This window comes from Lygodium microphyllum, chromosome 15 (genome assembly GCF_053477565.2).
Source record: "Lygodium microphyllum isolate KBCC chromosome 15, Lygodium_microphyllum_v1.1.10, whole genome shotgun sequence".
Taxonomy (NCBI): Eukaryota; Viridiplantae; Streptophyta; class Polypodiopsida; order Schizaeales; family Lygodiaceae; genus Lygodium; species Lygodium microphyllum.
In genome coordinates this window covers 66,795,225-66,821,072 of record NC_141149.1, presented here as the reverse complement: position 1 = coordinate 66,821,072, position 25,848 = coordinate 66,795,225, and the positions used below count along the sequence as shown (strand labels likewise).

At 41.1% G+C, this 25,848-nt stretch overlaps 1 protein-coding gene across 8 annotated transcripts in view; it reads left to right on the top strand.

Annotated features, from left to right (window-relative positions):
• Positions 1–2,022: 2,022 nt before the first annotated feature.
• LOC148024636 (two-component response regulator-like APRR2) overlaps positions 2,023–25,848 on the top strand; it is a 61,920-nt gene continuing 38,094 nt past the window's right edge. The window contains exons 1-7 of one of the 8 annotated variants that reach the window (XM_087694260.1): positions 2,023–2,168; positions 4,643–4,716; positions 4,827–4,896; positions 5,064–5,110; positions 5,204–5,281; positions 5,485–6,369; positions 6,465–6,605. In XM_087694260.1, the coding sequence (XP_087550386.1) occupies positions 2,048–2,168; positions 4,643–4,716; positions 4,827–4,896; positions 5,064–5,110; positions 5,204–5,281; positions 5,485–6,369; positions 6,465–6,605 (1,416 nt within the window). In that variant the 5' untranslated portion in view covers positions 2,023–2,047. Of the gene's footprint in view, positions 2,169–2,199; positions 2,727–2,984; positions 3,549–3,596; positions 4,522–4,642; positions 4,723–4,826; positions 4,897–5,063; positions 5,111–5,203; positions 5,282–5,484; positions 6,370–6,464; positions 6,606–25,848 lie in introns of those variants that run through there. The other 7 variants (XM_087694259.1, XM_087694258.1, XM_087694257.1 and 4 more) reach the window with 7 other exon arrangements.

Genomic DNA, 25,848 nt, shown 5'->3' with positions numbered 1-25,848 from the left:
AGGAAACCCAACATGCACTCTTAAGTGTAAAGACAAATTAGGATAAAAATATTCTACCATGACAGTTATAGTGTATCCCACAATACCTCTTTAAAAGTGCTATGCTTCAAGAATAATATATGACTAGCATGTTGAGCATTCGAATGTTCTGGCAGGTTGGAAACAATTTAAACCTCTTTGACCAGACATGTCAAACATGGTTAGGTTTCTGAACAAAGTTTACTATAGTATTTTACAAGTGCTATGTATATTCGTTTGACAAACCTTTTAAATTAAGAATAAGTGACATATCATCTTTTCTGATAAATTCAAGAATCTTGAACTTTACTGATGTTGTACAAAGAAGGATTAGCGATGACACCAACTTTTTTTTTGAAATGTGGGCATTGTCAGCAACATGAATAGTTTCTTATGTGATATTTTATGTCTAATGGATCCACAAACCTTTATAGGTTCCTAGGCATATTACTGCTCCTTAACAAGGATTCCTTTTTGCTCCTTTATGAGGATACTCGTGCACAATTTTCGATTAAAGTTTTAAGTTTTACACACTCTTATGTACATTTAGTTTTGGTTTTTCTAAGTTTGAGGTAAAGAAAACTTCAAATAGATAAGATAATAATAGATTTTGCAATACAAGTGCTTCATTGTGTAGGAGAGAATGTTCATTTCAACATTTTATCCATACAATCATTGTTGCCATTACTCATAATATTTAACTATAGCCTTGTGAAAGTAAAAACAAGGGAGACAGGAGCGTGGTTTTGTGACTCAAATAAATCTTTCTTATGTGGTTTAGAGAGCTCAAAGTTTGGTAACAAGGACAAGGTTGGTGTGTTTGTGACATCTGTATTGAAAATCAAACCACTCTTAAAGAGTGTCATGTTTGTTACTAGTAGTTGGATTTTGACCATGTGATAAGTTGTCTCTAAAAGGTTCTTTTTCTTGTATGAGTCTCTACAGTTATGTATAAACAATGCATATCCAAAGGTGTTTGGTCAAAGATAAGTGAAAGTAGATGTTGATTTTGGGGAAAGAAGGTGTTGTGAAAGGAAGGAATGCAAACATGAAATACCATGGGTGATTCCGTGTGCGTGGATTGTGTGAAGGACATAAGTTTTTTTGGAGATTTGCAACTTTTTGAGATTGCAAATACAATAAAAGTTCACTTGAATGATTCCATGAGGATATGGTGGGAGGTAGACAAAAATGGTATTGGGTCACTTTTGAAAGAAAAAGTTTACTTGAATGATTACATGAGGGTATGGTGAGAGGTAGACAAAACTGGTACTGGATTGCTTTAAACACTAAAGAGTTAGGGAATGTCACATGTGGAGCCCCATCTATCACAAGCACTTCCATGTGAATCTCCAAGTGACATGTCCATTGCACTTCTTGTTATTAATTTGCCAATGATGCTTTAAGGAGAGCCTCAAATAACTTTATACACCCTAATAAATATGTCTTGCTTATGGGTCCTCATGTTCATTATTGTGATGCATGCCTTAGTTATGAATGTGTAAGTCAATACTCATGTAAAACCACACTTGAGGTGACACCACACAATGATAGAAAGCGAGAAGCTTACCACCGCGAGGAATGCCTATCATGGTAATAGTTCAACACTTGAAATTTCGATCGACATTTGCCAAGCTAACACGATTCAGATGTGTCCTTGATAACACAATTGAGTAGCTACTTGAGTTTGGCATCGCTAGAAAAGGCGACGAGCAGTTCTCGAGTGTCCATATGCACATCACCTTACTATATGTATCTAGTGTAGGAGGTGCTTAGGGAATAAGAATTCTTTGAGACTAGCTACACCCCAAACATTTGTGTATTTTTATTCTAAACCTAAGGAATATGAGGACACGTGTATGCTGGTAGATGCGAAGTACGATGAACATCAGCATTGATTGGGGAGTGGGGGTTGTGTGAAACGATGGGTCACGAGGCCATGTGAAAGAGCTAGGTACACTATCAATTCATCATTCTAAAGTTGACCATGGACTAGGCAACGCAAGGCAAGGCTAGAGCCTAGGGGGCTATGCTCTCGTCTCGTGGGAAGGCCGGAAGGACACGACCGAAAGGGGGAGAGCTCCTCAGCCGAGAGAAGAGGCCGGTTAGAGAAACGGAGGGAGGAGGGGGATACTTCGAAAAGGAGTTTTGTAAGTATGCTAGCCTTGGAACAAGAGCCTGCTCTCTCTCTCTCTCTCTCTCACTTGACACCCATGAACCTATGAATAAGAGGCTATAATCTCTCTCTCTCTCTCTCTCTCTCTCTCAATTGACATTCATGAGCCTATGAGTAAGAGGCTAGATCCTCTCTCACTCACGCACGCACACAGTCATGAGTCATCCGCCCAGGAATAAGACCTTCTCGCTCTCTCTCTCTCTAGACTATAACACACTGCACTGCTGAATTGCTCTCTCTCTCTCTCTCTCTCTCTCTGTCTCTGTGTCTCGACGGACTTCAATTCAGCAGCTAGTTTAAATAATTAGTCTCTTCTTCCTCCCCCCCCTTCTCTCTCTCTCTCTCTCTCTCTCTCCAATGAAGCCTTGAGAGAGACAGAGTGAGGTCCTGTCCCCCCTCACCATGTCGCCATTCGTAGAAACTTTCCGCAACTGGAAAGATTTCCCCAATGGCTTGAGCGTCCTCGTCCTGGATGGCGATGAGGATTTCATCCATCACACCACTGCCCAGCTGGAGAGCTACTCCTTCATCGGTGAGAGCTTCGTTTTATACTTTCCCGTTCTATAAAGTGGGGACAACTGATGATCTATACTCACATGCAGGGCATTACAGGCTACTTGCTAGGAAAATAATTTACTGATCACTTTTGATTATTAAAGCAGAATTATTGCTTAACACCTTTTCATGGACTGATGATGAGCTCTTCAGAGAATTATTGTGCAGCCACGCTTTAGCAAACTATTAATCTTTACCGGAGAAGGTATAGAATACAGTGAAATAGATATAATTAAGTAGAAAGTACCAACTTATCTTTTGCCTTTTCTTTTTTGGTTTCCGGTGGGATCAAGTAATAAAACATACAGAAATTTATATCTCAATTCAGAAAATTAGATTTCAATTCACTTAATCATACTTCTCAAATCCATGATGTATCAGAAAACTACTGTGGAGTTTCCTCTGTTGCCCATCAATCAGAGTCCCTTTTATGCATTGAAATTGTAATCCTGTTACTGCTACTGTAAGAATCATAACCTCATTTAGGTTCCAGGTCTCTAGTAGTGTCCAGTATTTACAGAGAACCCTGTGAACACTTGCATATAATGAGGTTTAGACATGTCTCTAGTAGTATGAAGTGTTTATAGAGAACTCTGTGAACGCTTGCATACGATGAAGTTAGACATGTTCCCACATCTGAATCACCATTTCTCAATCCCCCAGAACTCCCAAAACATCACGAGTTTCTGCAAGGGAGCTACCACGTTCTAATCTGTGCCTGTGATCACCATTTCCCACTTCGCAGCAGGCTATGTATGTTGTGCCTCCTTGCAGGAGCTCATGAAGTTGACAATACATGGTGAATGACATAGAGTTTCTCACAAAACTTGTGCATTTCATGTTTAAATTTAAAGACAGACTTAATTCAAAGATTTGCCTTCGCCTGACACTACTACAGTGCATCCAGTCTCAGAGGCAGTACTTCTGTCCATTTTCATCTTCTAAGCTCTGCCAAAATATTCTGAGCAATCTCGTGTCTAGATCTACGTAAGCTCAGGCTGTCCCGTCATGATGAACTTTAGACATTTAATGCAGATTCTCCTCCACTCTTGAGGCCTTGTCTAACCACTTGCCATTCAATACCTCGGCTACCCGTCTGCTGTTCACTGCTCGCAGAAAACAATTTTCACAGCCAATGGAGAGTAGAGATGTACATGAAACTATGGGCATGCTATGTTATTTCTTACAGAAGATTGTGATACTTGACTAGCGTATTGATAGAGCTAAATGCAGCATATATGCTGTTGAGCTGAGCTGTCAGCATTATCATTGCTACGTGATCTAAAGTGTATATACTTATAAGTGCATGATATTTCTTGAGCTGATGCAAGTGGCTGAAGCATACCAGCCTTTCACAGCCATTCGGGACACACTGCACCCTCGATCCCTGAGCACTGCTCAATCAAGGAAGTACTTGACGCTGAGAACAGCCTGCAACAAATACAACCTGGTCAGGAAGGGCAGTGACTGCAAAGGGAATCCTTATTGAAAGGGCAAGAGCCATATGCCTGCCCATGGTGCTATTGAACTCCCAACCTCTTGGCTATAAGCTCAAGTCCTAAACACTTAGCTACCGGTTTGGAGATGATATGTTCATATTGACATCACTGTGATGTGAATTTGGTAGTAATGCTCTCATGTTCCCTGTGTTTTGGAGGGGCTGAACCCATGCATGCTTGATATAAGTGCTCGAAATCAAGTATACTACAAATTCTATAAAACGGAGAACCTTTGAAATGGAGATAGTGTTGAAAACTGGCATATTGGTCCTGGTATGGTCTCTGTTATGTAGTATTCAGAGTCATTATCTCTGAAATTGAAAGGGCCATAATTACTCTTGTTTTGTACTTCATGTCTTTCATCCACATATTAAATGTGAAAATTGATGTGCAGTAACAAGCTTTTTGAATCAAGATGAGGCATGTGCAGCGCTTGCGAATCCTTCACAAATATTTCATGTTGCATTGGTAGAGGCAAGAAGGCTTCTGCTTTTTTCTGTTTTTGGAAATCTTCATCTCGCATTCTGTTTGTTGCAGCAGTCCTCTAAAGTCTCAAATTTGCTGTACTTCTGTATCAGGCTACCACAGACACTGGCACTGTTGATGGTTGCAAGATACTTGAATTTGCAAAGGATATTCCCATTATTAGTAAGTCTATGGGGAACCATAAGGATGTGAAAATAAGTCTTTCTTTACGACTTCCATTCTCATTCCATTGTACATAAATTCCTAGGTCCAAGTTTTGTGGATGATGTGTGATACGCAGGTCTAATCACAACCAAAATCCTTGGTTCTTGATTCTTATTTTATTGCAGTGATGTCGGCAACAGAAAATATGCCCACGATGGTGAAATCAATTTCTGTGAGTATAGCATATATATGTGTTTTCTGAGTCATTTGTGTGCAGTGCCTGATTGTTGGTTTATTCACATTTTCTTTTGTCTTCCTTAACCAGCTTGGGGCTGTGGAATTCTTGCTCAAGCCATTATCGCAGGACAAGCTCAAAAATATTTGGCAGCATGTTGTTCGAAAGGTTCTGAGCTAGCGGTTTCTTTTCAGGGTTTCAACTTCTAGGAGAAATCTACTTATGCTTTCTCATACGGGTCTGGTTATTTTGTCAGCACGAGTGTAGTTGTCACTATTCAAGTGATTTGAGGTAGTTAATAGGGTCTCTGTAGATGAGATTGGCTGTGTATTGACAGCTGACCTCCTCAAGCTGGATATTATTTTTTGTAGGCATTGGACTCAAGAGACACATTACTACCAGGTTTTCTTGAAGCAGGGAACAGATCTGCAGAGTTGTGTCAGCAGACATCTGAAGTGAATGAGGAGGAGAAAGTGTCTGGTAAAACTGCCACTTTAGTTGCTGAAGTGCCAAGTGCTCAATGCTTTGTACTTTCTGCCCCAAATGAGAAATTTGCTGCACCATCAACCCCTCAGTTGGACCATCAGAGAATGGCCTTGACTGAAGCAGTCCCTGAAGAGTCTTCCCAATCACTTGACTCTATGCAAGCTAGTATCCATAAAGAAACCTGTGAAGAAATTGATGTAGTTGAGAAGTCCCTTATTTCAGAAAAGCTATTGGAAGTCAAAGTAGAATCCAATAATGTTCTTGCACCAAGGCCTGAGCTCATTGCTGTGAAACAAGAAGTGGATACAGATTGTGATTTCTTTGATCATGGAAAGCAAGAAAAAGAAGACATCAACAAGCAGCTTCTCTACTGCATAGGTTCGCAGTCTTCATCCGTTGACAGGAGTTCAGAGTCTGAGTTGAGTCAAGATTCAAAATCTGATGTTACAGAATTCAAGGCTGATAGCATCAGTCAACAACTTGCAAAACCAAAACCTTGCAAGGTTAACCCTACCACTGTGCCCAAAGAGCTAGATTCTCCTGTTTCTAGCCAACACAATGCTCAAGAAAGCAGAGGTAATACTTCACTGCAGAGTGAGGATCTGGAAGAAAAAGGAGGGCATATGAATGCAGAATCTCCAGTTTCTCCCCGATATTCTGAACAGGATGAAAGTGAAAAGACAGCAAGAGATGATTATAAGAGGAAGACGGACAGCTCAGAGCAGTGCAGCAAAGAAACCAAAGGTTCAAATGGGAAGAAAAAGACCAAGGTACCTCGCACTGCCATATCTACCTCTCTCAACCTTTAAGATAGAACCTGTAAATTATTTAAGACTAAGCCAGTTGTGTTTCCTGTTGCTTGCAGGTGGATTGGACTGCAGAGTTGCATCGCCGTTTTGTGCAAGCTGTTGAGTATCTTGGAGTAGACCAGGCCATTCCATCTAGAATCTTGGAGGTGATGAATGTGGAGGGTTTGACGCGACACAACATTGCTAGCCATTTACAGGTAACTTATGTGTATCTAAGCAACAGAAGCTTTTGTTTGCTACGACAGGCCTGGCACTATTAGTTACGATAACTATTATACAATGCAGACCTAAAAGGGATATGTGTCAAGACCAGGCTTTTGGGAGCCAAATGTCAGAAACCATGTTACTGGACATCAAAATGGCACATCTCAGTGAATCTTTCGAAGAACAGGTGTAGATCAGACGTGCATGCCCTTTGAGTGGATTACTATGTGCCATTGTTACCGATCCAGTCTTGTTATGTACAGATGAGCTAACATGAAAGGAAAGATTCCGTGGGCTGGAATTATCTGATGGGAAGTGTCATGTGTCTGAGGCTTATGCAGATAATTTCTACTTTTTTCTGCACAACAATGAGGGAGTTGTCAGACAGAGGCGTGAAGGCTCTTAGGTTATTTGGGATGAGAGCTGCATTGCATCTAGATTTTCAAAAATTCTTCATTGCTCCCATTGAAAAAATAGCAGAGGCATGACATCTTATGGCTTTTCCAAATAATAGATGCGAATGATTTAGTTTGCCTATGTGGGTCATTTCATTGCAAGGAACACATCTAGAAAGCAGCAAATGGATTAGATCATGCAGAATTTGAGAGAAAAATTCAGTTTTGGAAGTGACCCAACGGCTATTGCAGTGAGGCAGCTGATATTGCAAACCCATGTTGATGGTATGTGTGCAGTTATATCGGCTATTCCTGATGTGCACAAAAACAGAAAGTTATGTCCTCATTTCAGTCTGTTTGGATGTTCCTTGGGCTACCATTGACACAAGGCCTTGAGTCTCATAGTTGCAGATAAAATTTGTTTGCCAACAATGCATGGAGGTTTGAATATACTCAACATACATCAACATGCATTGCCGAGAGAGTTGACTGTCCTGGCAGTTAAGTTTACGAGAGGAAGCTCTGGACAGTGATATTAGCTTATGTGTATTCGGGAGATGGCATATTACTGTTGTATTTAGTAATTGGAAGATAGATTATGCAGATATAGTACCTGGCAAGTTCAATGGATTAGTGTGTGGCCGCCCATGTGCTGCATGTCTCATAGAAGACAGGAAGACTTGGTTATCTTGGACAATAAGACAGGATACTTAAGGAAATTTTATGATGTTGGAGAGCATACACTTGAACTGGGTATTTGAACATCCCTTTGCCAAGGTCAAACCTTGTAGAGCTCACCATTTGGCAGAGAATGGTATCAGGCAAATACAAGGTGTAGTTTATTGTCAGGACAATGTCCTAATCTTTTGACAGACATGTAGAAGATTGGGGTTGCAATTGCATCATGGATCTGATTGGGGCAAAGTTAGTGTCTTGTTAAGCAGTGTTACAATCTCTGTCTTCACTTACTTGGAAAAATTGAAGTGCTGAGTGGAGTATTATGTCCAATACACGTATATTTCCATTGCATCGACTTTCACAGCACTCTGGAATGTGGTGATCAGTATTGACACATGGGCAAGCCATTGAAATGTTTTGCGAAAAATCTCCACAGGGTGTGGACAAGCGAACTCCCTTTAAACAAAGACTCTTCTTTTTGTGATGTCTTATTGACACCTTGCAAACTGGAAGTATCTTATATCAACGCAAAACTGCAACTTCAGATTAGAGGAGACGTTGAGCAAATAAGTAAAATATGCTACATCTGTTGTGAGATGTCCACGATCTTATCATACATGGGTTTGCTGGTCCTCACACCCATCAAAACCTAGGGAAGAATTTCTGGCTGTCTTTTCCTGGTTGTCTTGAAGATTTCTTGCTTGACATAGAGATCATGCCTTCTTCTTGGTTTGGACTATAATCACCTTTTGTGTAGACTCTTGCAACAATCTCATTATGATTGTATCTCTTCAGGGCATCCAGATCCCTTATTTCCCTGTTTTATCTCTTGAGGCTCTGATGGGGTTCACTTCTTTCCTCACATTCAGGTAGTGGCAGCCTTGTCGGGTGGGTCCTTTATGTTCCAGAACAGGCTTTCCTTGTACTTGACAGAGCTTTTATAGTGTATGTGTTCTTTGGGACTTTGAGGTGTTGGTCCCACCTTACTTGGACATTGATTTGGATGTCTGCCCAACCAATTTTTGGCAAGATTTACTTCCTGGCCTACTGCATGATACAAGAGTAAGCATTTTGGTTGCTATGATAGGCAGTGTCCCAAGGGGTCTCATCCCTTTTGAAGTTGATGGACTCTTTGACACAAGTGGGAGCATATGGAATTTTCTTACAAGATTGTTGGCTTGGAAGTACAATGGGATCAAGAGAGGTTGGAAAAGAGAGTGTGTTCTGCATGTGTCTTTACCTTATCACAAGATCATGCACTTACTAACAAGCTAATGTAAAGCATAAACAAAGAGTAGAGAACAATTAAAGCAAAATAAAGAAGGATGATTAGATAAGATTTACACGCCATCAATAGACAAAGGATAATGACCAAGTAAAAGTTATCCCAAAGCAACCCACCATATACATTCACAACAAGTAGGTGTTAGGCTATGAAAAATCAGGTCAAGATTAATCCTTGATCATCGATCAATTTATTGGCTCTTCTATAGCCCCAAAAGGTAAAACTCAAAAAAGTTCTTGTTGGGTGTCCATATCACCCAAGGGGGAGCCACTTTTCATTCTGCATTTCTCATTGGCTCTTCTTTTTCTTTTTTGTGATAAAAAATGTGGCCACCTATATTACTTAGGAAAATTTTACAATGATGTAGATGTGCTCAATAGTCTAGTTGAAGCTATCTCAAAATCACAACACAATCATATATACAAGCCTCTCAAGGTGGTTTTGGGGCATATGGGAGAAAGAATGATGGAGGAGGAATGTATCGCCACCTACCCATTGGCATTGTGAGAAATAGGTCTGCCACCCTGAGTGAGCATAAACTATTGTTGAAGCTCTTGATGGGCTTGAGACTCACCCAACTAATCTCAATAGCCATGGAGTGAGTGGATAATGGATGTCTAGAGCTCTACGAAGGTCGTGTATACCGAGAGGCGCCCCACTAAAAATCATCTGGTGATGTGCCTTCTAGATGACAAATATGCTACCAATGAGGTTCCCAATGATCTTTGAGACCTCTGAGCATGATGGTGTGGGCTCTTGTACCTGGTGACTAGGCAATGCATCCAAGCCAACCACAATGCAAGAGCCTATCTCAATAATGAAGATCGTTGTGAGAGGTGAGAGAATGCATAGAGATTGAAGCTCAAGCTCAAGCTCAGTTTGCAAGTACAGTTGACAGTAAAGAGTGTGTGAGTGTGATAGCATGACACCCAATGCAATAATCTCAAGAGTGTAAGATACAAGTACAAAGTACAACCCTTAAACCTTAGGGTTGTAAGAGTGAGTTCACACTCGAAAGATGTAAAATACGTAACTTAGGTACATAAAATAAAAGGAAATAAATTTGGGGGAAAAACCTCTTGTAAGGAGAGTAAAAAGTGCCCCAATGTCCTATTGAGGATCACCAACACTCTCTGTGAGCATAAGCATGAGTCAAGCCCAACAAACCCCCATGGAGTGAAGAGTGATCAATATACAAGGGTCATCCACCAAAGGAGATCAAATTTAAACCATTGCGGAATGCTTCAAATTTGTCATGAGAAGAAAGAGCTTTGGTGAAGATGTCTGCCACACCACTGGGTCCTTGGCATAAAGCAATTCAAGAGTCCTAGTACCTTGCAAGTAACGGAAAACACACTTGACAACTTGCTAATGTGACATGTGTGGCTGATGCATATATCAGCTTTGGGCTAAAACTGCAAATTGAATGTTTAGCCTTGTGTTGCATAAGTAAATGAGACATCCATTTGCTGGAGCATACATATGGATATTAAACAGATCATAGTCATCATGCAAGGACAACTTTAGTCCAGACTCCATTGGTGTACAAACTGGCTTGCAATCTTATAAGCCAAATCTCTCAAGAAGTCTACTAATGTATCTAGATTGTGATAATCCAATGCCTCTAGCATCATAAATGAACCGAATGCCCAAGTAATAGTGCAAAGGCCCCAAATCTGACATCTCAAAAGTTTGCTGCAAATTTTGTTTGAATGCTGAAATCTGATCAGCATGTGTCCTTGTAAGCAAAAGATCATCAACATATAAACATATGACCAGCAAGGATTCCCCCTCTTTTCATACGTAAAGGGTAGACTCAGATGAGCTGTTTATGAACCCTTGGTTGAGTAAAAAGGCATCAATCTTTGCATACCAAGCTGGAAGAGCTTGCTTCAAATCATATAAAGCCTTTTTTAAGTGTTTGGATCCCACAACTGTAAAACTAATGGGCTACTGTACATATACTTCTTCTTGAAGTTCCCCATGTAAAAATGCAGTCTTTATATCAAGTTGGTGTATAGTCCATCCATAACGGGCAGCCAAAGCAACCATAGACCTAGTGGTAGTCATGCGGGATGTGGGAACAAATATCTCCTCATAGTCAATGCCTTTTTTCTGTGCATAGCCTTTAGCCACAAGCTTGGCCTTATATGACCCACTTTGTACAGATGGATTTCTTTCGAGTCTTAACCATATAGCTAGATTGATCTTCAACAAGTGCTACCAAAGCCAAAAATGCATCATACACTTCTGACTTTTTCACCAAAGAGTAGACTCAACAAAAACAAGTAAAGTCATAAATGAAAGTGACAAAATAGTAACAACTACCCAATGACTTTGTTTGCATAGGGCCACATACATCTGAGTGCACAATTTGTAATTTGACAGTTGCTCTAAAAGAAACATCACAAGGAAATGAAAAACAATACATTTTTTCCAAAATGCATCCCTCGCATATATGCTCAGGAGGTCTCTTCAAAAGAGGTAAACCATCAAGCATTTGTGTATGCTGCATAAGCATCAAGCTACCATAGTTTACATGCCCCATGTGAGCATGCCATAGCTTTGCGTGTGAAATAGCAAGAGTAAGAATAGACGCTAGATAGACTGACTGATCAACTGAAAAAGCATTCAACTCATATAACCCATGACATAAAGTGTTAATCAAAACCAAAGTCACGTGTTCCTTATCTCTGACCATACATCTACTATCATCAAAGGTGACTTGCAAACCACACCTTGCCAAGGAAGAAATAGACAATAAGTTCTTCTTTATGCCTGGCACAAATGAAGCATCACGTAAGTGGAGAATAGAGCCATAGTGACTATCAACACAATCTCCTCAATGTCTCTAATAGGGTACGATGCATTGTTGGCACATTGTACATATTTGCCAATAGGGGTTGCAATATGATAGACAAAAATAAATCTCTGCAGGATGTGATATGTCTCGAAACACCACTGTTAAAAAACCATGTGCTTGTATCCTTAGTAGAGCTAAATGCTTTATTAGCCCAAGAAGAGTCATAACTGCCTGAGTAAAAACAATGGTCCTGGTTTGCAACAAAAGACACAAACTTAGTAGCAGTAGAAGGTGTATCAGAAACAGACATCCTTGACTTCTCTTCCTTCTCCTCAGGTATGAGCTTTCTACATTTTGTGATGTAGTGTCTTGGCTTCTTGCAATAGTGGCACTTGCCCTTCTTGGCTGCACCTAATGTCCCAGAGCTCTGTAGAGCATTTTTAGCTTGGTTGCCCTTGCCCTTCTGCTTTGCCATAGAAGCCTGCTTAGAGGCTAACTTCCACATCACTGTTCTTTCTTGTCTGGTCTTCCTCTAAGAGCAAACTAACCAATTGAAGGAAAGTAAGTGGCTATGAGAAAATCCTCATGGTGAGGTTCAAGGCCGTATAAAAGGCCAAATACAAGGGTGGCAATGAATTCAAGATAGTAGATATCAATTGCGCTTTTGAGTAATACTCATCTACATTTATAAGCTACTCGCGCAAGTCCTAAATTTGATTTAGATGACCTTGCATAGAATAACCCTCATCCATCTTCATAGTCTCAAGCTCTTTCTTCAAGAAAGAGATGCGTATCTCATTCTTTCCAGCAAACATCTGTCCTAAGGTCAGCCATGCTTCTTGTGAATAAGTTGTAGACCAAATGTGTGGGATGATGGATCGTTGAACTGCCAATGCAATTAGCGACAAAGCTTGAGCATCCCATGTGTTCCATGCCTTTTGTGCTGTTGATCTCTGGGAACTGGTTGAGCTGGAGCAGGCATAACAAGCTGAGTGGGCTGAGTTTGCCGTTGTCCATGTCCTTGTGGGGAGGTGTAGCAGGAGCCACAACCCTAGGCCTAACTTCTTCACCATTGACATAAACCCAAAGATTCTTTATAATCAACACATTCTTCATGATAAAAGACCATAGAGAATAGTTGTTGCCATCCAACCTATCCTTCTTGGATACATATGTGAATACATCACCTCCCTGATTTGCCATGGTAAATGTCACTGATCAAGGAGCAAAAGAGCAATACTTCAAGCTAGACCAACTCGGAAATCTCAAAATTTCTAGAAATTACAGCAAGCACTTTGTTGTAATTAGCAAATTTAATCACGCTCTGTCAAAAATTGTCTAAACTACACGCTTTCCAAGGTGCAAATAGTGCTCAGCAGCACTAAAAATGCAAAAGTCCAAAAATTTATTGCCCTAACATGCACAAAATCAGTCTATTTCAGATTGTTATTGATGCACATTTGCTAATCTCTGAGCAAACAACAAAAGCCCCAAAATTTTGATCCAAAATTTCACCAAATATCGGCGTGAAATGTGTCTCAAATACTCGCAAAATCAGAGAGATGCTACCTGGGCACAAGCCCCTTCCAGTGAATGTGATTTGAATTAATTTTTTTTAAAAAAATTCTCTTTGATTTTTATAGTTGGAGCTTGAGTTGGAGGCAAATGAGCTATGCACTACACTGGACTGACAGGGCGGTGTTCTAAGTGGTAGGCGCTGCTGCCACTACGCAGGGAGCTGGTGACAGGTGCTTAAGCGGACAAGAGCAGGGGCACTGGAGGTGGAAGCCTTGCTTTCTCAGGTGGCGTGCAGGGAGTTGGCAGCATCTGCCACAGGGACAGGGTGCCTTAAGTGTTGGCGGGTGGCTCTCCAGGTGGTAGGCGTTGGAAGCAGCGCGAAGAGTAGGTGCAAGGGGTGGACAGGAGACATGAGGTTAGACGTGGGCGTTGACGACTGCACTTAGCTTGGGGCATTTGTGTAGAGGGGGCGCTGGAGGCAGACAAGGCCAAGCTAGGAATGTTGGCGATGTCGGCCAATAAGGTAGGAGAGACTGGCGGATGAGATGGTGGCACTTGGAGCTAGGAGCTGACACACAGCTGAGGGGTGGTGGCTCAGCTGGAGATGATGGCCACTGGTCAGGTTGAGCTGAGAGCCAGCTTTGATACCGAATGTGAGAGATGAGAGAATGCATAGAGATTGAAGCTCAAGCTCAAGCTCAGCTGCAATTACAGTTGACAGTAAAGAGTGTGTGAGTATGATAGCACGACACCCAATTCCATAATCTCACGAGTGTAAGATGCAAGTACAAAGTACAACCCTTAAACCTTAGGGTTGTAAGAGTGTGTTCACATCCGAAAGGTGTATCTTTTTAGGTACAATTGCCCTTTAGTGGGGTTGTTGTGACCACATGAGATGTGAAGGCAGGTGAGCCTTGAAGTGGAAGCATGGAGCGGAAGCTAGTGTATGCATATGTGGATACTATAAGTGTAGTGAATATATAGGTGGTGTAGGCGCATAGATGCCCTTACCCCTAACAACCTCCCACTTAAAAGAAAATATACCACTAGTAAATGAAATAACACACTTTCTTTGGCTGCTAGCTATCTCGCAGGATTGATAGAAGGTTCGACGAAAAGCATCATTGATGATGTGCTTTGACCGATCTCTGTTATGTAAGGGTGTTCCACTCTAGCGCATCTAGAGACCAACTCTCCCATATCTAGAGGTGCTACTCTTGGATCTCAAACCAACATATGTACGGGTCTAGCCGCCAAGTCTTCCCTTGGAGGTTAATGACACGGATCCTCCTCCAAGGGATGGTAGGGAGAGCCACACCCTGCTCTCCTTTCTCGATGGCAAGCTGGCCACCCTCTTGTACTAAGAAAAAAGTTCTTGGTGGGCACTGTTGAGTTTACATGCCAAGCCCATAGGCAAGAACTGAGTTGCCCATACCTCTCTCGGTTGCACTAGCTTTCTTTGGGGAGGAGCTAATTAACCTCGGGACCATCAAGATAGCTCAAGGCCAAATTTCTTTTAGCCCAAGGTGTATCACCCCAAAGCAACTAGGGCATTGGGCAAAGGGTGCTTGTTGATTGCCTAGTGACCTGCCAAGGCTACAGAGGCGACGGTTATCTTACCAAGGAAACTCACGCGATCACTGTAGAGAGATCAAGGCATTGAATACAGGATGCTTGTTGACTGTCCAGTGGCCTACGAGGGCCTTTGCAGATGGAACCACATTGAACTTTACTTTTTTTTGTTTTTTTATAAAAATTTTAAAAGTGTTTTGAATGATAGTTTTCGTTCTATTGAGTAATCTGTGCCCCTAGGAAAAATAAAAGGGATGGGTAGACCCAACACATCACAAAATAAACAAGCTATTCCAACCATCCATGAGTTCCAATGAAAAAGGAAAGGTATGTGGTGAAGAAAGTAAGATTATTTCCCTAGGAGAATGCCATGGGAGCTTCCATAAATATGGTGGATTCACAACCATCCACTCTTTGAGAGAAAAGGTATAAATGCACATTGATGCATGTTCATATAAATAGAATGCCAATGCATGGGATAATGCAAAGGGCAATGCAAAATGTCATGCTCATGTAAAATGCTATGTAACGGTGCCACTCGGACAGTGCTCTGATAGGGGAATTATTCACTTGTCCAAGCATCCTTTTACAGTCATAGTCATTGTGATGATGCGGATGACGATGTGGATCTCTTTGGATGGCCATCACTGTAAGTCTTGTGAAGCTATGTAGATCTCTAGGGATGGCTATGGGCATAAGTCTTGTGAAGCAACCATGGCTGCAGGAAAAAGTCTTGTAAAGTAGTTGTTATTGGTGACTAAGGCATCTAGTGGAGCATCTTGTTTGTGAAAGCATTAGAGTGTGGCATGTGGATTCTTGCATGGTTCTCTCTTTGGTTCTTAAAGAACAAGTGAGAGATGCAAGCCATTGTAATGTGAGCTTTGTCATATGAGGTTTCTTTGCTTGTGGAGCATTGCTATGCTTTTTGAAATGCACTTGAGGATATTGCTTCCCTTTGTGTTGTTGGCAAATGCATGTTTGCATAGAGTGTGGGTTTCGGATGGCCACAAGATAGAGCAAATTGCATTATGACATGAATTGTTGTTATGCAATTCCTTAGCCCCAACAATATATTGCACTTTCCCCCGACATGCCTAGCTTCTTGCATTGGAGTTCTTTCATAGTGGCACTTGGACCCACATGAGAGTTGCATGTTAGGCGAAGTTCCCACTTCCTTTGGAGGTGGGAATCTTTGTTATTTGCAAGTCATGGAGTGGCAGGGCCTATTTGCTAGCTCCCTTGGATGGGCCGAATTACTCTTTCTTCCTCAAGACTTCCCAGTTAGGTAGTTGAGCAAAGACACAAGTGGAGGAGATCCCAAGAGAGTAGTCTTGAGCTAAAAATGCATTACTTGCTGATTAGCCACTTAAAATAGCCCAAAACAAGCTTAATTAATCAATTTATTGAAACTTTCATTAAAAGAAATGTATTCCTAGAGAGGATTTGTGTCCCATAAGCCAAACCCTAATTTGGGAGGACCTAGCTATCTATAAATAGACAGGCTGCCCACCACTCAGTCTCAATCTCATTTTTTTCAGCTTGCAAGTGTCTTCTTACTGCTGTGCACACCCTGTACTTGGAGGATATCTCAGTTGAAGCTGTTGCCCAGTGCTGTCTACCATCTCGTGTCCTTGTGCTACTGTTTCAGATCCTTCTACCAGCTGGTGACTTCTGTCTACACTGGAACAACTTACGTTTACTGCTTCTACATGGTTTGCTGCTGCCATACAGCATGTCAGCTTGCCATCCTGCTGCTGTGTAAGCCCTATTGCTGTGTTTGACTGATTTCTGCGTTCGCTTGATCTGCCTTGCCATCAAATTTGCATTGCATAGTTGTTTGCATCCATACAGCTGCCATGTCATCATCATACTTGGGTTTTGCTGATCTGCATCATCTGCTGCCCTTCTCTCATTGCTCCAGCCATCATAGTGTACGCTTGCTGCTGCCAGATAATTTGGAGGTTGCTTGCTACATCTTAGGACCTGCCAAGAGTATGAAACACTCTTATGCTCATACTCTTTGCCCCAATCTTGGAGACACAGGTGTTTAGGTGTTAGTTTTCACCTTGCATAGTGTATTTGTCGTACAATTGTGTTTGTATTTTGTAGACAAGCATTTCTTTATATGGTATCAGAGCTAGGTACTTGTTGAAAAAATATAGGCCCTTGATCAAAAAGCTATGTCTTCGAAAACAGGAACTATAGAGGTCAGATGACATTGAACACTTCCACACCTACTCAGTTTCCAAAAGAGCCTATGTCTAGAACTAAGTAAGAATTGCTTCCACCAGCCAATTCCACAAGGTTCCGATATGGCTAGAGATCCTTTTTACTTTACTAGAGAGACGTGTTTTTATTCTATCATAGACAAGGAGCTGCAGCTGATCATGGCTTTGTTAGAGGTTGCCATCCCTTGGATAGGCATTTATTAGATAGGCTATGTACATATGCATTTCCTATCAGATAGGCATTCGAGAATAGTTTTGTGTGGTGGAGTAGATAGGATATCCATGTGGCAGATTTTTGTGCAGTTACAGTCGGTAGGACATGTGGCAGTCTGGTTGTATAACAGGTTTCAGCCATTGTAGGTGCCACGTGGCACAACACGAGCAGTCGGTTAGTTTGTTGTAGTCGGCTGCATTTAATGCAGCTGACCTGCATTATTTTTATTTTTGGGTTATTTATATTGTCCATCATCACACACTTTCACACACTTTGATCACAGGTTTTCAGATTACTGATTGTGGAGACTACTACACATACTTCAAGGTTCACAGCCCGTGAGATCTTTGAGGTGGAGACATACATAGATATATACTTTGCGCTCGTGTACATATTTGCTTCCTTATAGAGCATTTTTCATTGCAGATTTTTTGTGTTTCACAGTCTCTTTCACTTTCTCGCCTCTCTCTGTTCACTCTTAGTCTTGGTCATATGCTTCCGCACAGCTTCACTCTGACATGGTATAAGAGCATTGAAGGACTACCTACTTGAAGAGGAGATTTCAGTGCGACACAAGGCTGTGTTTTCAGCATTCAAGGGTGAGTAAGAGTGTTGCGCATCAGAACAAGGCTGTGTTTTCAGCGTTCAAGGGTGAGCAAGAGTGTTGCGCATCAGAACAAGGCTGAGGCGAGCGTGGGTGTGGGAGAAAGGAGCAAAGTTGCTGAATTTGCTACTAATTTTTGCTCTTTGAGAAGAAAGAAGACTCGTTTTGGACCTTTTAGTGCAGATTTTATCTTTTCATTGCCTTTGGCATGGGTGAAGAAGGAGCGGGACGGAAGAGCCCTATCGGGCTGCGTTTTCAGAGCAAGAGGGAGACTACTTTTTCTATTTTCTTTAGGCTATTTAGGTGAAGATGTCTTATTAGGCCGAGATAGAGTTTCAAGTGATCATGGACTGGAAGGTGCCCATGTTCTCGGCTCTTCCATCAAATTAAAAGCTCGATGGCGAGAACTGCCGCATCTAGCGTGTTATGATGCTTGCCATTTCGGAGTCCTATGATTTGGTGGAGCTTGTTACGGAGGGTATTCACTGTCCTTCATTGAGAGACGAGTCCAAACTCTCTAGAAGTGATAAGTTGGAGTTGAAAAGGCTCAGCTACATTGGGACAAATTAAATGTTTGCATTCGCTCATTTTTATTTCTCTCCTACACTACAACAGTGATCTCCCATATAGAGCGTTTGACAGTGGCTCGAGAGATATGGTTGGAGCTTGATTAGATATGTAACTGAATAACCGTCATGAAACAAGTTTCTTTGAAAGTGCAGATGAGGATCATGAGTGTTAACAAGTCATCTTTTATGCAAGAGCATATTAACAAGTTGAGGCAGCTTTAGATGTAGGAGCAGAACGCAGGGAAGGTGATCACTTTTGAAGACATGGCGATAACTCTTCTTTCATAATTACCACCTTGTTTTAGTGGTTTTTATTTTGCCTTGATTGTCTCAGGGTGATCGGAGACTCTTCATTGGGAGGAGTTGGTTTCTATGGTCTTGGATCAAGAGGAGTAGTTGAAAGGGACCAATGCTTCTAAATTGGAGGCATTGATAGGTCAGTCCTCTTAGAAGAAGGGAAAGGACCAAAAGGAGGAGGAGGACAAATCAAAGAAGGACAAGGAAAAGGAGTCTACTTGTCTCATGGTAAGACAAGTCATTGGAAGAATGATTGCCACAAGAAGGAGAATAAGAAAAAGAAGAAGAATGAGAAATCTTCAAAGGATTCTGGAGCGGTGGTTGCTCCCTCATTAGCTACTTTTCTCCACTTGGAGGTGGTTGAGGCATCAATCTTGAAGGCCATACTCGGGAGTGGATTTTTGATAGTGGTGCATCCTGTCGCATGACTCCTACTACAGTAGATGTTGCTCATTTGTGGCCTTCAGATGGGCACATTCTCATTGGTGATAGTTCTTCTATCCCTATTTAGGGATGGGGTAACATGCATCTTATTTCAAATGGGCAAGGTGGTGCCCATATATCCAAGGTGCCTTATGTAGCAGCCTTGGAATACCATTTGCTTTCGGTGCACAAGATTTGTGCCCTTGGCCTATTGGTTGAGTTTGATGTGGATTCCTTTCGGATTCTTGATTGTGGATCAAGACAGGTCCTTGCTTCAGGTCATGAGGAGAATGGAGTCTACAAGTTGAGGTCTTCTTCTACCTTGACTTTTCTTTTTCTTACCACTCAGACACAGTCTGAGCTATAGCATGCTCGGTTGGCCACCTCAACTATGATTACCTTTGGAAGGCATCTAGGGGATAACTTGTTCGAGGTTTGTCGGATATTGTCATGAGCTAGTAGCCATGTATATCCTGCATCCATGGGAAGCAAACTTGTGATGCTATTTTCAGAAAGGCTTCAAGGTGGTCTTCAGCACCCTTGGAGCTTGTTTCTACTGATCTTTGTGGACCAATGCAAACGGAGTCTCGTAAAGGGAGCTTGTATTTCATGCTAATTGTGGATGATTACAATAGGATGACACGGCCTTATTTTTTGAAGTTGAAGTCAGAGGCCTTCTCCAACTTCACGGATTGGAACTCTTTGAGGAGAATCGCTTGGGCTAGAAACTGGAGAGCTTACAATTGGATACGAGTGGAGATCTTGTTTCTAATGAGCTTGCTCGTCTCTGTGCAAATTGTGGTATCCACCAGGAGTTTGTCAACACAAACACTCCTTAGGAGAATGACATCTTGCCAGTGTGATCGAGATGGTCGTACCATGATGGAACATAGATAGACATTGCAATGTCTATGGGTTGAGGCTGTGGCTACTACAATCCACATCCTTAATCGCTCTCCTACTTCCATTGTTGTTAGTATGACACCTTACGAGGTGTATTTTGGATCTAAGCTAGATGTTTCTTATTTTCGGGTTTTTGGGTGTGATGCCTAAATTCACATTCTGAAACCATAGCGTGAGAAATTTGAAGTGGCTTCGAAAGGACAGGTGTTTGTGGGCTATATCTCTTAGTCTTAGGGTTATTGATTTTATGATCTCGTCAATTGGAATGTCTGCATGAGCCATGCTATTCAGTTTGTGAAAGTTCTAGCCTTAGAGGGGGGGTGAGGACCACCTCGTTTTTGGCAATCTAGGAGATAGTTAGGCACTAGCGATTGTACCTTTGAAGCTGCTGTCTCTTGAGGATTCTTCTTCAGATGAGAGTTTTTTCTCTGCCACCAAACTCTCTGATTGCGTCCTAGTAGTCAATGGACATTCTAGAGACTTCAGCAGATCGCAAGCGACGAAGAGATCCGACCTCCTCATTAGGCTCGTGATACTCTTCATGGTGTAGGGATTGAGGGAATCCTTGAGGAGTGGCAGCCGCAAGATGGCCCGCGGCGTTCTCGAAGGAACCAAGCAAATTTCACAGAGCTTATGTACACTAATTACTGTTTGATGAATTGTATCATGCAAGATTGGGATGATGAGTATGAACAGAAGCAAAGAGAGTACACACGTCAATCGAGGTGAAGCAGGAGTTTAGTGAATAGTGAGTGAGTGTGAGAGTGAGAGTAGACAGATAGATGTGTACCGGTGTGGTACAGACAAAGAATAAAATAATGTATTTATACTTAGGGTACGGTACACTTACACCCGCAAGGGTGAGTTTACATGTGTAAAGTAATATACACATGGGAGTAGCGTAAGGGCCTTTACACCCAACAACCTCCCACTTAAAGGCCCTAATAAGCGAACCTTTAACCAACTCCCACTAGTCGCATGCAATGCTCATGTTGAGCCCTTGCAAGACTTTTAGTGAGAACATGTGTAGGGTTATCTTGTGGTTTGATCTTAGTTAGTGTGACTAGACCATCATCAAGAGCGTGTCTAATGAAATGATATCTAACATCAATATGTTTGGTATGTGTATGAAACATGGCATTTGTAGCTAAGTATACAACACTTTGGCTACCACATCCAAGTACAGGTGTTTTGGTGGGCAACCCAAAATCCTTGATCAAACAACCAAGCCAAACAGCTTTTTTTGAAGCTTCAATGGTAGAAAGTGCTACTATCTTTTGCAATCTAGAGCACCAAGAAAGTGTCCCACCAGTCAAGGTAAAAATGTACCCGCTAGTAGACTTGCGAGTATCCAAGTCACTTGCCATGTTTGCATCACAATACCCTTGTAGATCTAACATACCCTTTCCATAGCAAATACATTTTCTTTGTGTGCCCTTGAGGTATCATAAGATGCATTTCACTGCTTCCCAATGCGCTTTGCCAAGATTTGACATAAATCAGCTCACAACTCCCACTGCATGAGCAATGTCAGGTCCAATGGCAACCATAGCATACATAAGTGAACCACAAGCTAAAGCATAAGGAACACCCTTCATAGAGCTGGGTGCCATATCATCTTTTGGGTAGTTTTCTTTGCTAAGCTTAAGATATGGTGGTAAAGGAACACCAAGTGGCTTAGCATCAGCCATAGAAAAACGATCAAGTACTTTGCTGATGTACTTTTCTTGTGAGAGAAACAAGAGCCGTTGCTCTCTATTTCTCATCACACTCATGCCCAAAATGTGTTTAGTTGGACCAAGATCCTGCATGGAAAAGGTTGAATTCAGCTGTTTTTTCAATGAATTAATCTGGCTTTTATGTTTACCAGCAATAAGCATATCATCCACATAAAGCACAAGTATAATAACGCTTCCATCATCAGCCTTCTTAATACATAAGCAGTGTTTTGCATTACTTCTTTTAAACCCATGTGAGAGCATGAAGGCATCAAACTTTTTATACCATTAATATCCGAAGTGTGGTCATTTTGACAATAGGAGAAAAGACTTCCTAAAAGTCAATGCCCTCCTCTTGTGTATAGCCCTTAGCAACTGGGTTTGTATTTAGGTTTGCCATCCACACACTTGATTTTATAGATCCATTTGTTAGGAATGGCTTTCCTATCCTTGGGTAGTGAAACCAAATCCCAAGTATCATTCTGATACAATGAATTCATTTCTTTCAGTCCAAAGAGGGATCAAACCTTTGTATAGGTCTTCTGACACGTGTAGACCTTCTTATCCAATGATTAGTGTTGTCAGGCAATGTATCCACATCCAAAGGAATGTCAACGACCTCATTATTTGGCTGCTAAAATGCATGTTCAAGTTGCTGCAATGTATTTTTAGGCTGTTGTAATTCATTTTCAGCATGCTAATTTTGTTGCCCTAGCTGATTTTCAGCATCCCTTTGCTGCTCATTTTCGTCTGGCTCAATGATGATACGCTGATTCTCATAACGAGCATCAAATGGAACTGAATTTTCAGTGGCGGATGGTTGTTTAAGAGGGTGATCATGTTGAAATTTCACTTTCTTTTTGTCTGAGTCATTAGATGTGACATTTTTTAGCAGCTTTGACTCATTAAATACCACATCCCGGCTGTGTAGCACCTTTTTCATGCTTGGAACCCAAACTCTTTAGCCCATTTTTCCTTCATCTCGATAACCCATAAAGATGCCTCTATGAGATTTCATGTCAAGTTTGATCTAGCTATCAATAGGTAGACGTATATAGTATTTGTAGACAAAGACTCTTAAGTGGTCATATGAAGTAGGTTTGCCAGGCCAAACCTCTTCAGGAACGCCACTTTCAAGTACACGATGTGGAGATAGGTTGCAGATATGCACCGTGGTTTTGAGTGCCTCTCCCCAAAATGATTGCAGGAGATTAGCTGTGGACAACATGCACCGTATCTTCTCACATAACGTACGATTCATTTGCTCAGCCACACCATTAGATGGCGGATTATAAGGAGCTATAAGCTCCCGTTTAATCCCCGTATCTTCTCACATAACGTACGATTCATTTGCTCAGCCACACCATTAGATGGCGGATTATAAGGAGCTATAAGCTCCCGTTTAATCCCATTGGCATAAAAAAACTTATTGAATTCTTTAGATACATACTCTCCCCCGTTATGTGTTCTTATGCATTTTAATTTTAAACCCTTTTGAGTACTAACAAATGTATAAAACCTTTCAAAAGTGTCTAATGTCTGACTTTTCTGCTTAAGCAAGTAAACCCATAGTTTGAATGGTCATCAATAAAGGACAAAAAATAACGAAAACCATTGTGAGTTTATAATGGCTTGGTGCATATATCAGAATGGACTAAATCCAAGATACATATCTTTTAGACGCTTCATGAGAGTATAGACTCTTTACATGTTTACCCAGAACACAGTCATCACAAAAGTCAAGCTTTGAGTTTTTCACATCAACTCTTCCAAGTGAAGAAAGTGCCTGTAAACCCTTTTGGCTCGTGTGTCTGAGACGCTTGTGCCATAACTCCATGTATGATTTCACTTTAGCAACTACAATAAACTTTCCAAGAAGTGGCTTGCAGTAGAGATAATATAGAGTGCCCTTTTTACCACCTCTAGTGACTAGCATAGACCCTTTCTGTATCTTCCACATTCCACCACTAAAACTAGTGAAGTAATCTTTGTTGTCTAGCTACCCAACTAAAAGCAAGCTCTTCTTAATGCCAGGTATATACCTAACATCATGAAGGATCAATTCTTGACCATTTTCAAGAGCCAGGTCTATGGTGCCCATTCCTTCAATATCACATGTATGGTTATTGCCTAGATAGACCTTTTCAAGTTTACCTTTTGTATAAAAAAAAAATCACTCCAGAGATGGAGTTACATGAAATGAAGCACCACTATCAACAATCCAAGATTGTGACAAACCATCATGGGTTGATAACAAAGCATCTATCACATCCCTTTTAGTGATATACATGTTCTCCACTGTCATAGCATGTGGATCTGAAGATGCAACCAGCAAATCATCATCTTTATCTTCTTCTACCTCCTCAATAACGACACTAGATACCACATTTACTTTTTTTGTTTCTTTAGGAATAGAGCTGCTATTCTTTTCATTCTTTTTCCCTTTTGCACTAGCTTGCTTTTTTCATTCTTGATCCCTTTTAAAGTACTTACAATCGGGATTTTTATGCCCTTTGCGACCACACTGATAACAAGTTACATCTTGCTGTTTTTTCTTGCTTTTGCTGCGATTTTATTTTTATTTGCAACATTTGATATTTTTTTAGTTCTTCCTCTTACATTGTAGACTGATCCATTGTTTTCCCCACTTGCCTTGCGTCTAATCTCTCCATTGAGAATAGAACCACGCATACCATCAAATGTCAAGTTGGGGTTGTTGCTCAGAGACACAACCAATGCTTCGCATGAATCAGGCAAAGTCATGAGCAAGAACATAGCCCTCGATTTAGGATCAAAAGTTGGCAAGCTTGCATCCTGTATTTGACTTAAGATACTAGTGAAAGCATTCAAATGCTCTGAGGTAGACTTAGATTCATCAAGCTTCAAGTTGACCAATTTTCGCATGAGATGTACCTAATTGATAGGAGTTGTATTCTCATAAGTAGCCTTGAGTTTCTCCCAAACTGCATAGGCAGTAGCAAGTCCCTTTGTAACAACCAAGATATCATCTGTGACAGCCATTTTAATGTAAGTTATGGCCTATTTATTCATTTTATCTCAATCCTCATTTGGTAAAGCATTAGGCTTATGTTTTGCCAAGGCATCATCACAATCCTTCAGAAAGAGTTTACCTTGCATACGATCTTTCCAAAGATCAAAGTCATTGCCATCAAATTTGCAAATCTCAAAGAGATTCTTTGTGTTAGATGTAGATGCACTGTTAGCCATCTTCAACAATAAAAAAACTGCAATAAAGTGCTGAATGCTTTCAGCCAATAGCAAGGTTGCTTAATGTAACAGCAATTACACATCAAATTTGATACATTTGCATTAATGACAGCTCCCACTTCAATAATACATCATAATGCCCAAATGCAATAACCCAAGTGCTGTATATACCATTGTTTCATTGCATAATGAGCATCTAGCAATACATATACCAAGAAAAGCTGCCCTTTACAACATTTGAAACATCCCAAGTTTAAAATTTCTCCCACTTAGCAGTGAATCTGCTGCAAGTTTCATTGTCAAAGCTCAAACCGACTCAAAGTGCATCACCAATGTGGAAAGCCCCAAAATTTTTACAGTAAATCTGCCCCAATTGCATTAGAACATCTTCCCAAGCATCAAATGTGGACAAATGTTGCAGAAATTTTACAAATTCTGCGAAAGCCCCAAATTTCGGGTTCCAAGTGTACACAAATTTCAATGAAATTGGCTCAATAGAGCAGAATTTCACTTACATGTGAAAAAGCCCTAAAATTTCCGAGGCCTATGCACCCAATGTCTGTAATTTATGGGTCAACAGTTAGTGTTATACATGTCCGGCACCAAATCTAGAAAAGGCTCCAAATTTCAAGAGTAAATTTGCACAGATTTTGTTTTGTGCTTGCGCGCGTGAACACTCGGTAAGATGAGGGGCCTGATTCTTCAAAGGAATTAAAAAATGATAATAATAAAAGATATCTAAGTGTTGATTGTTATGGCCTGTCACCCCCGTTGCCTGATTGGGTCGCGTGTCGGCCGTCA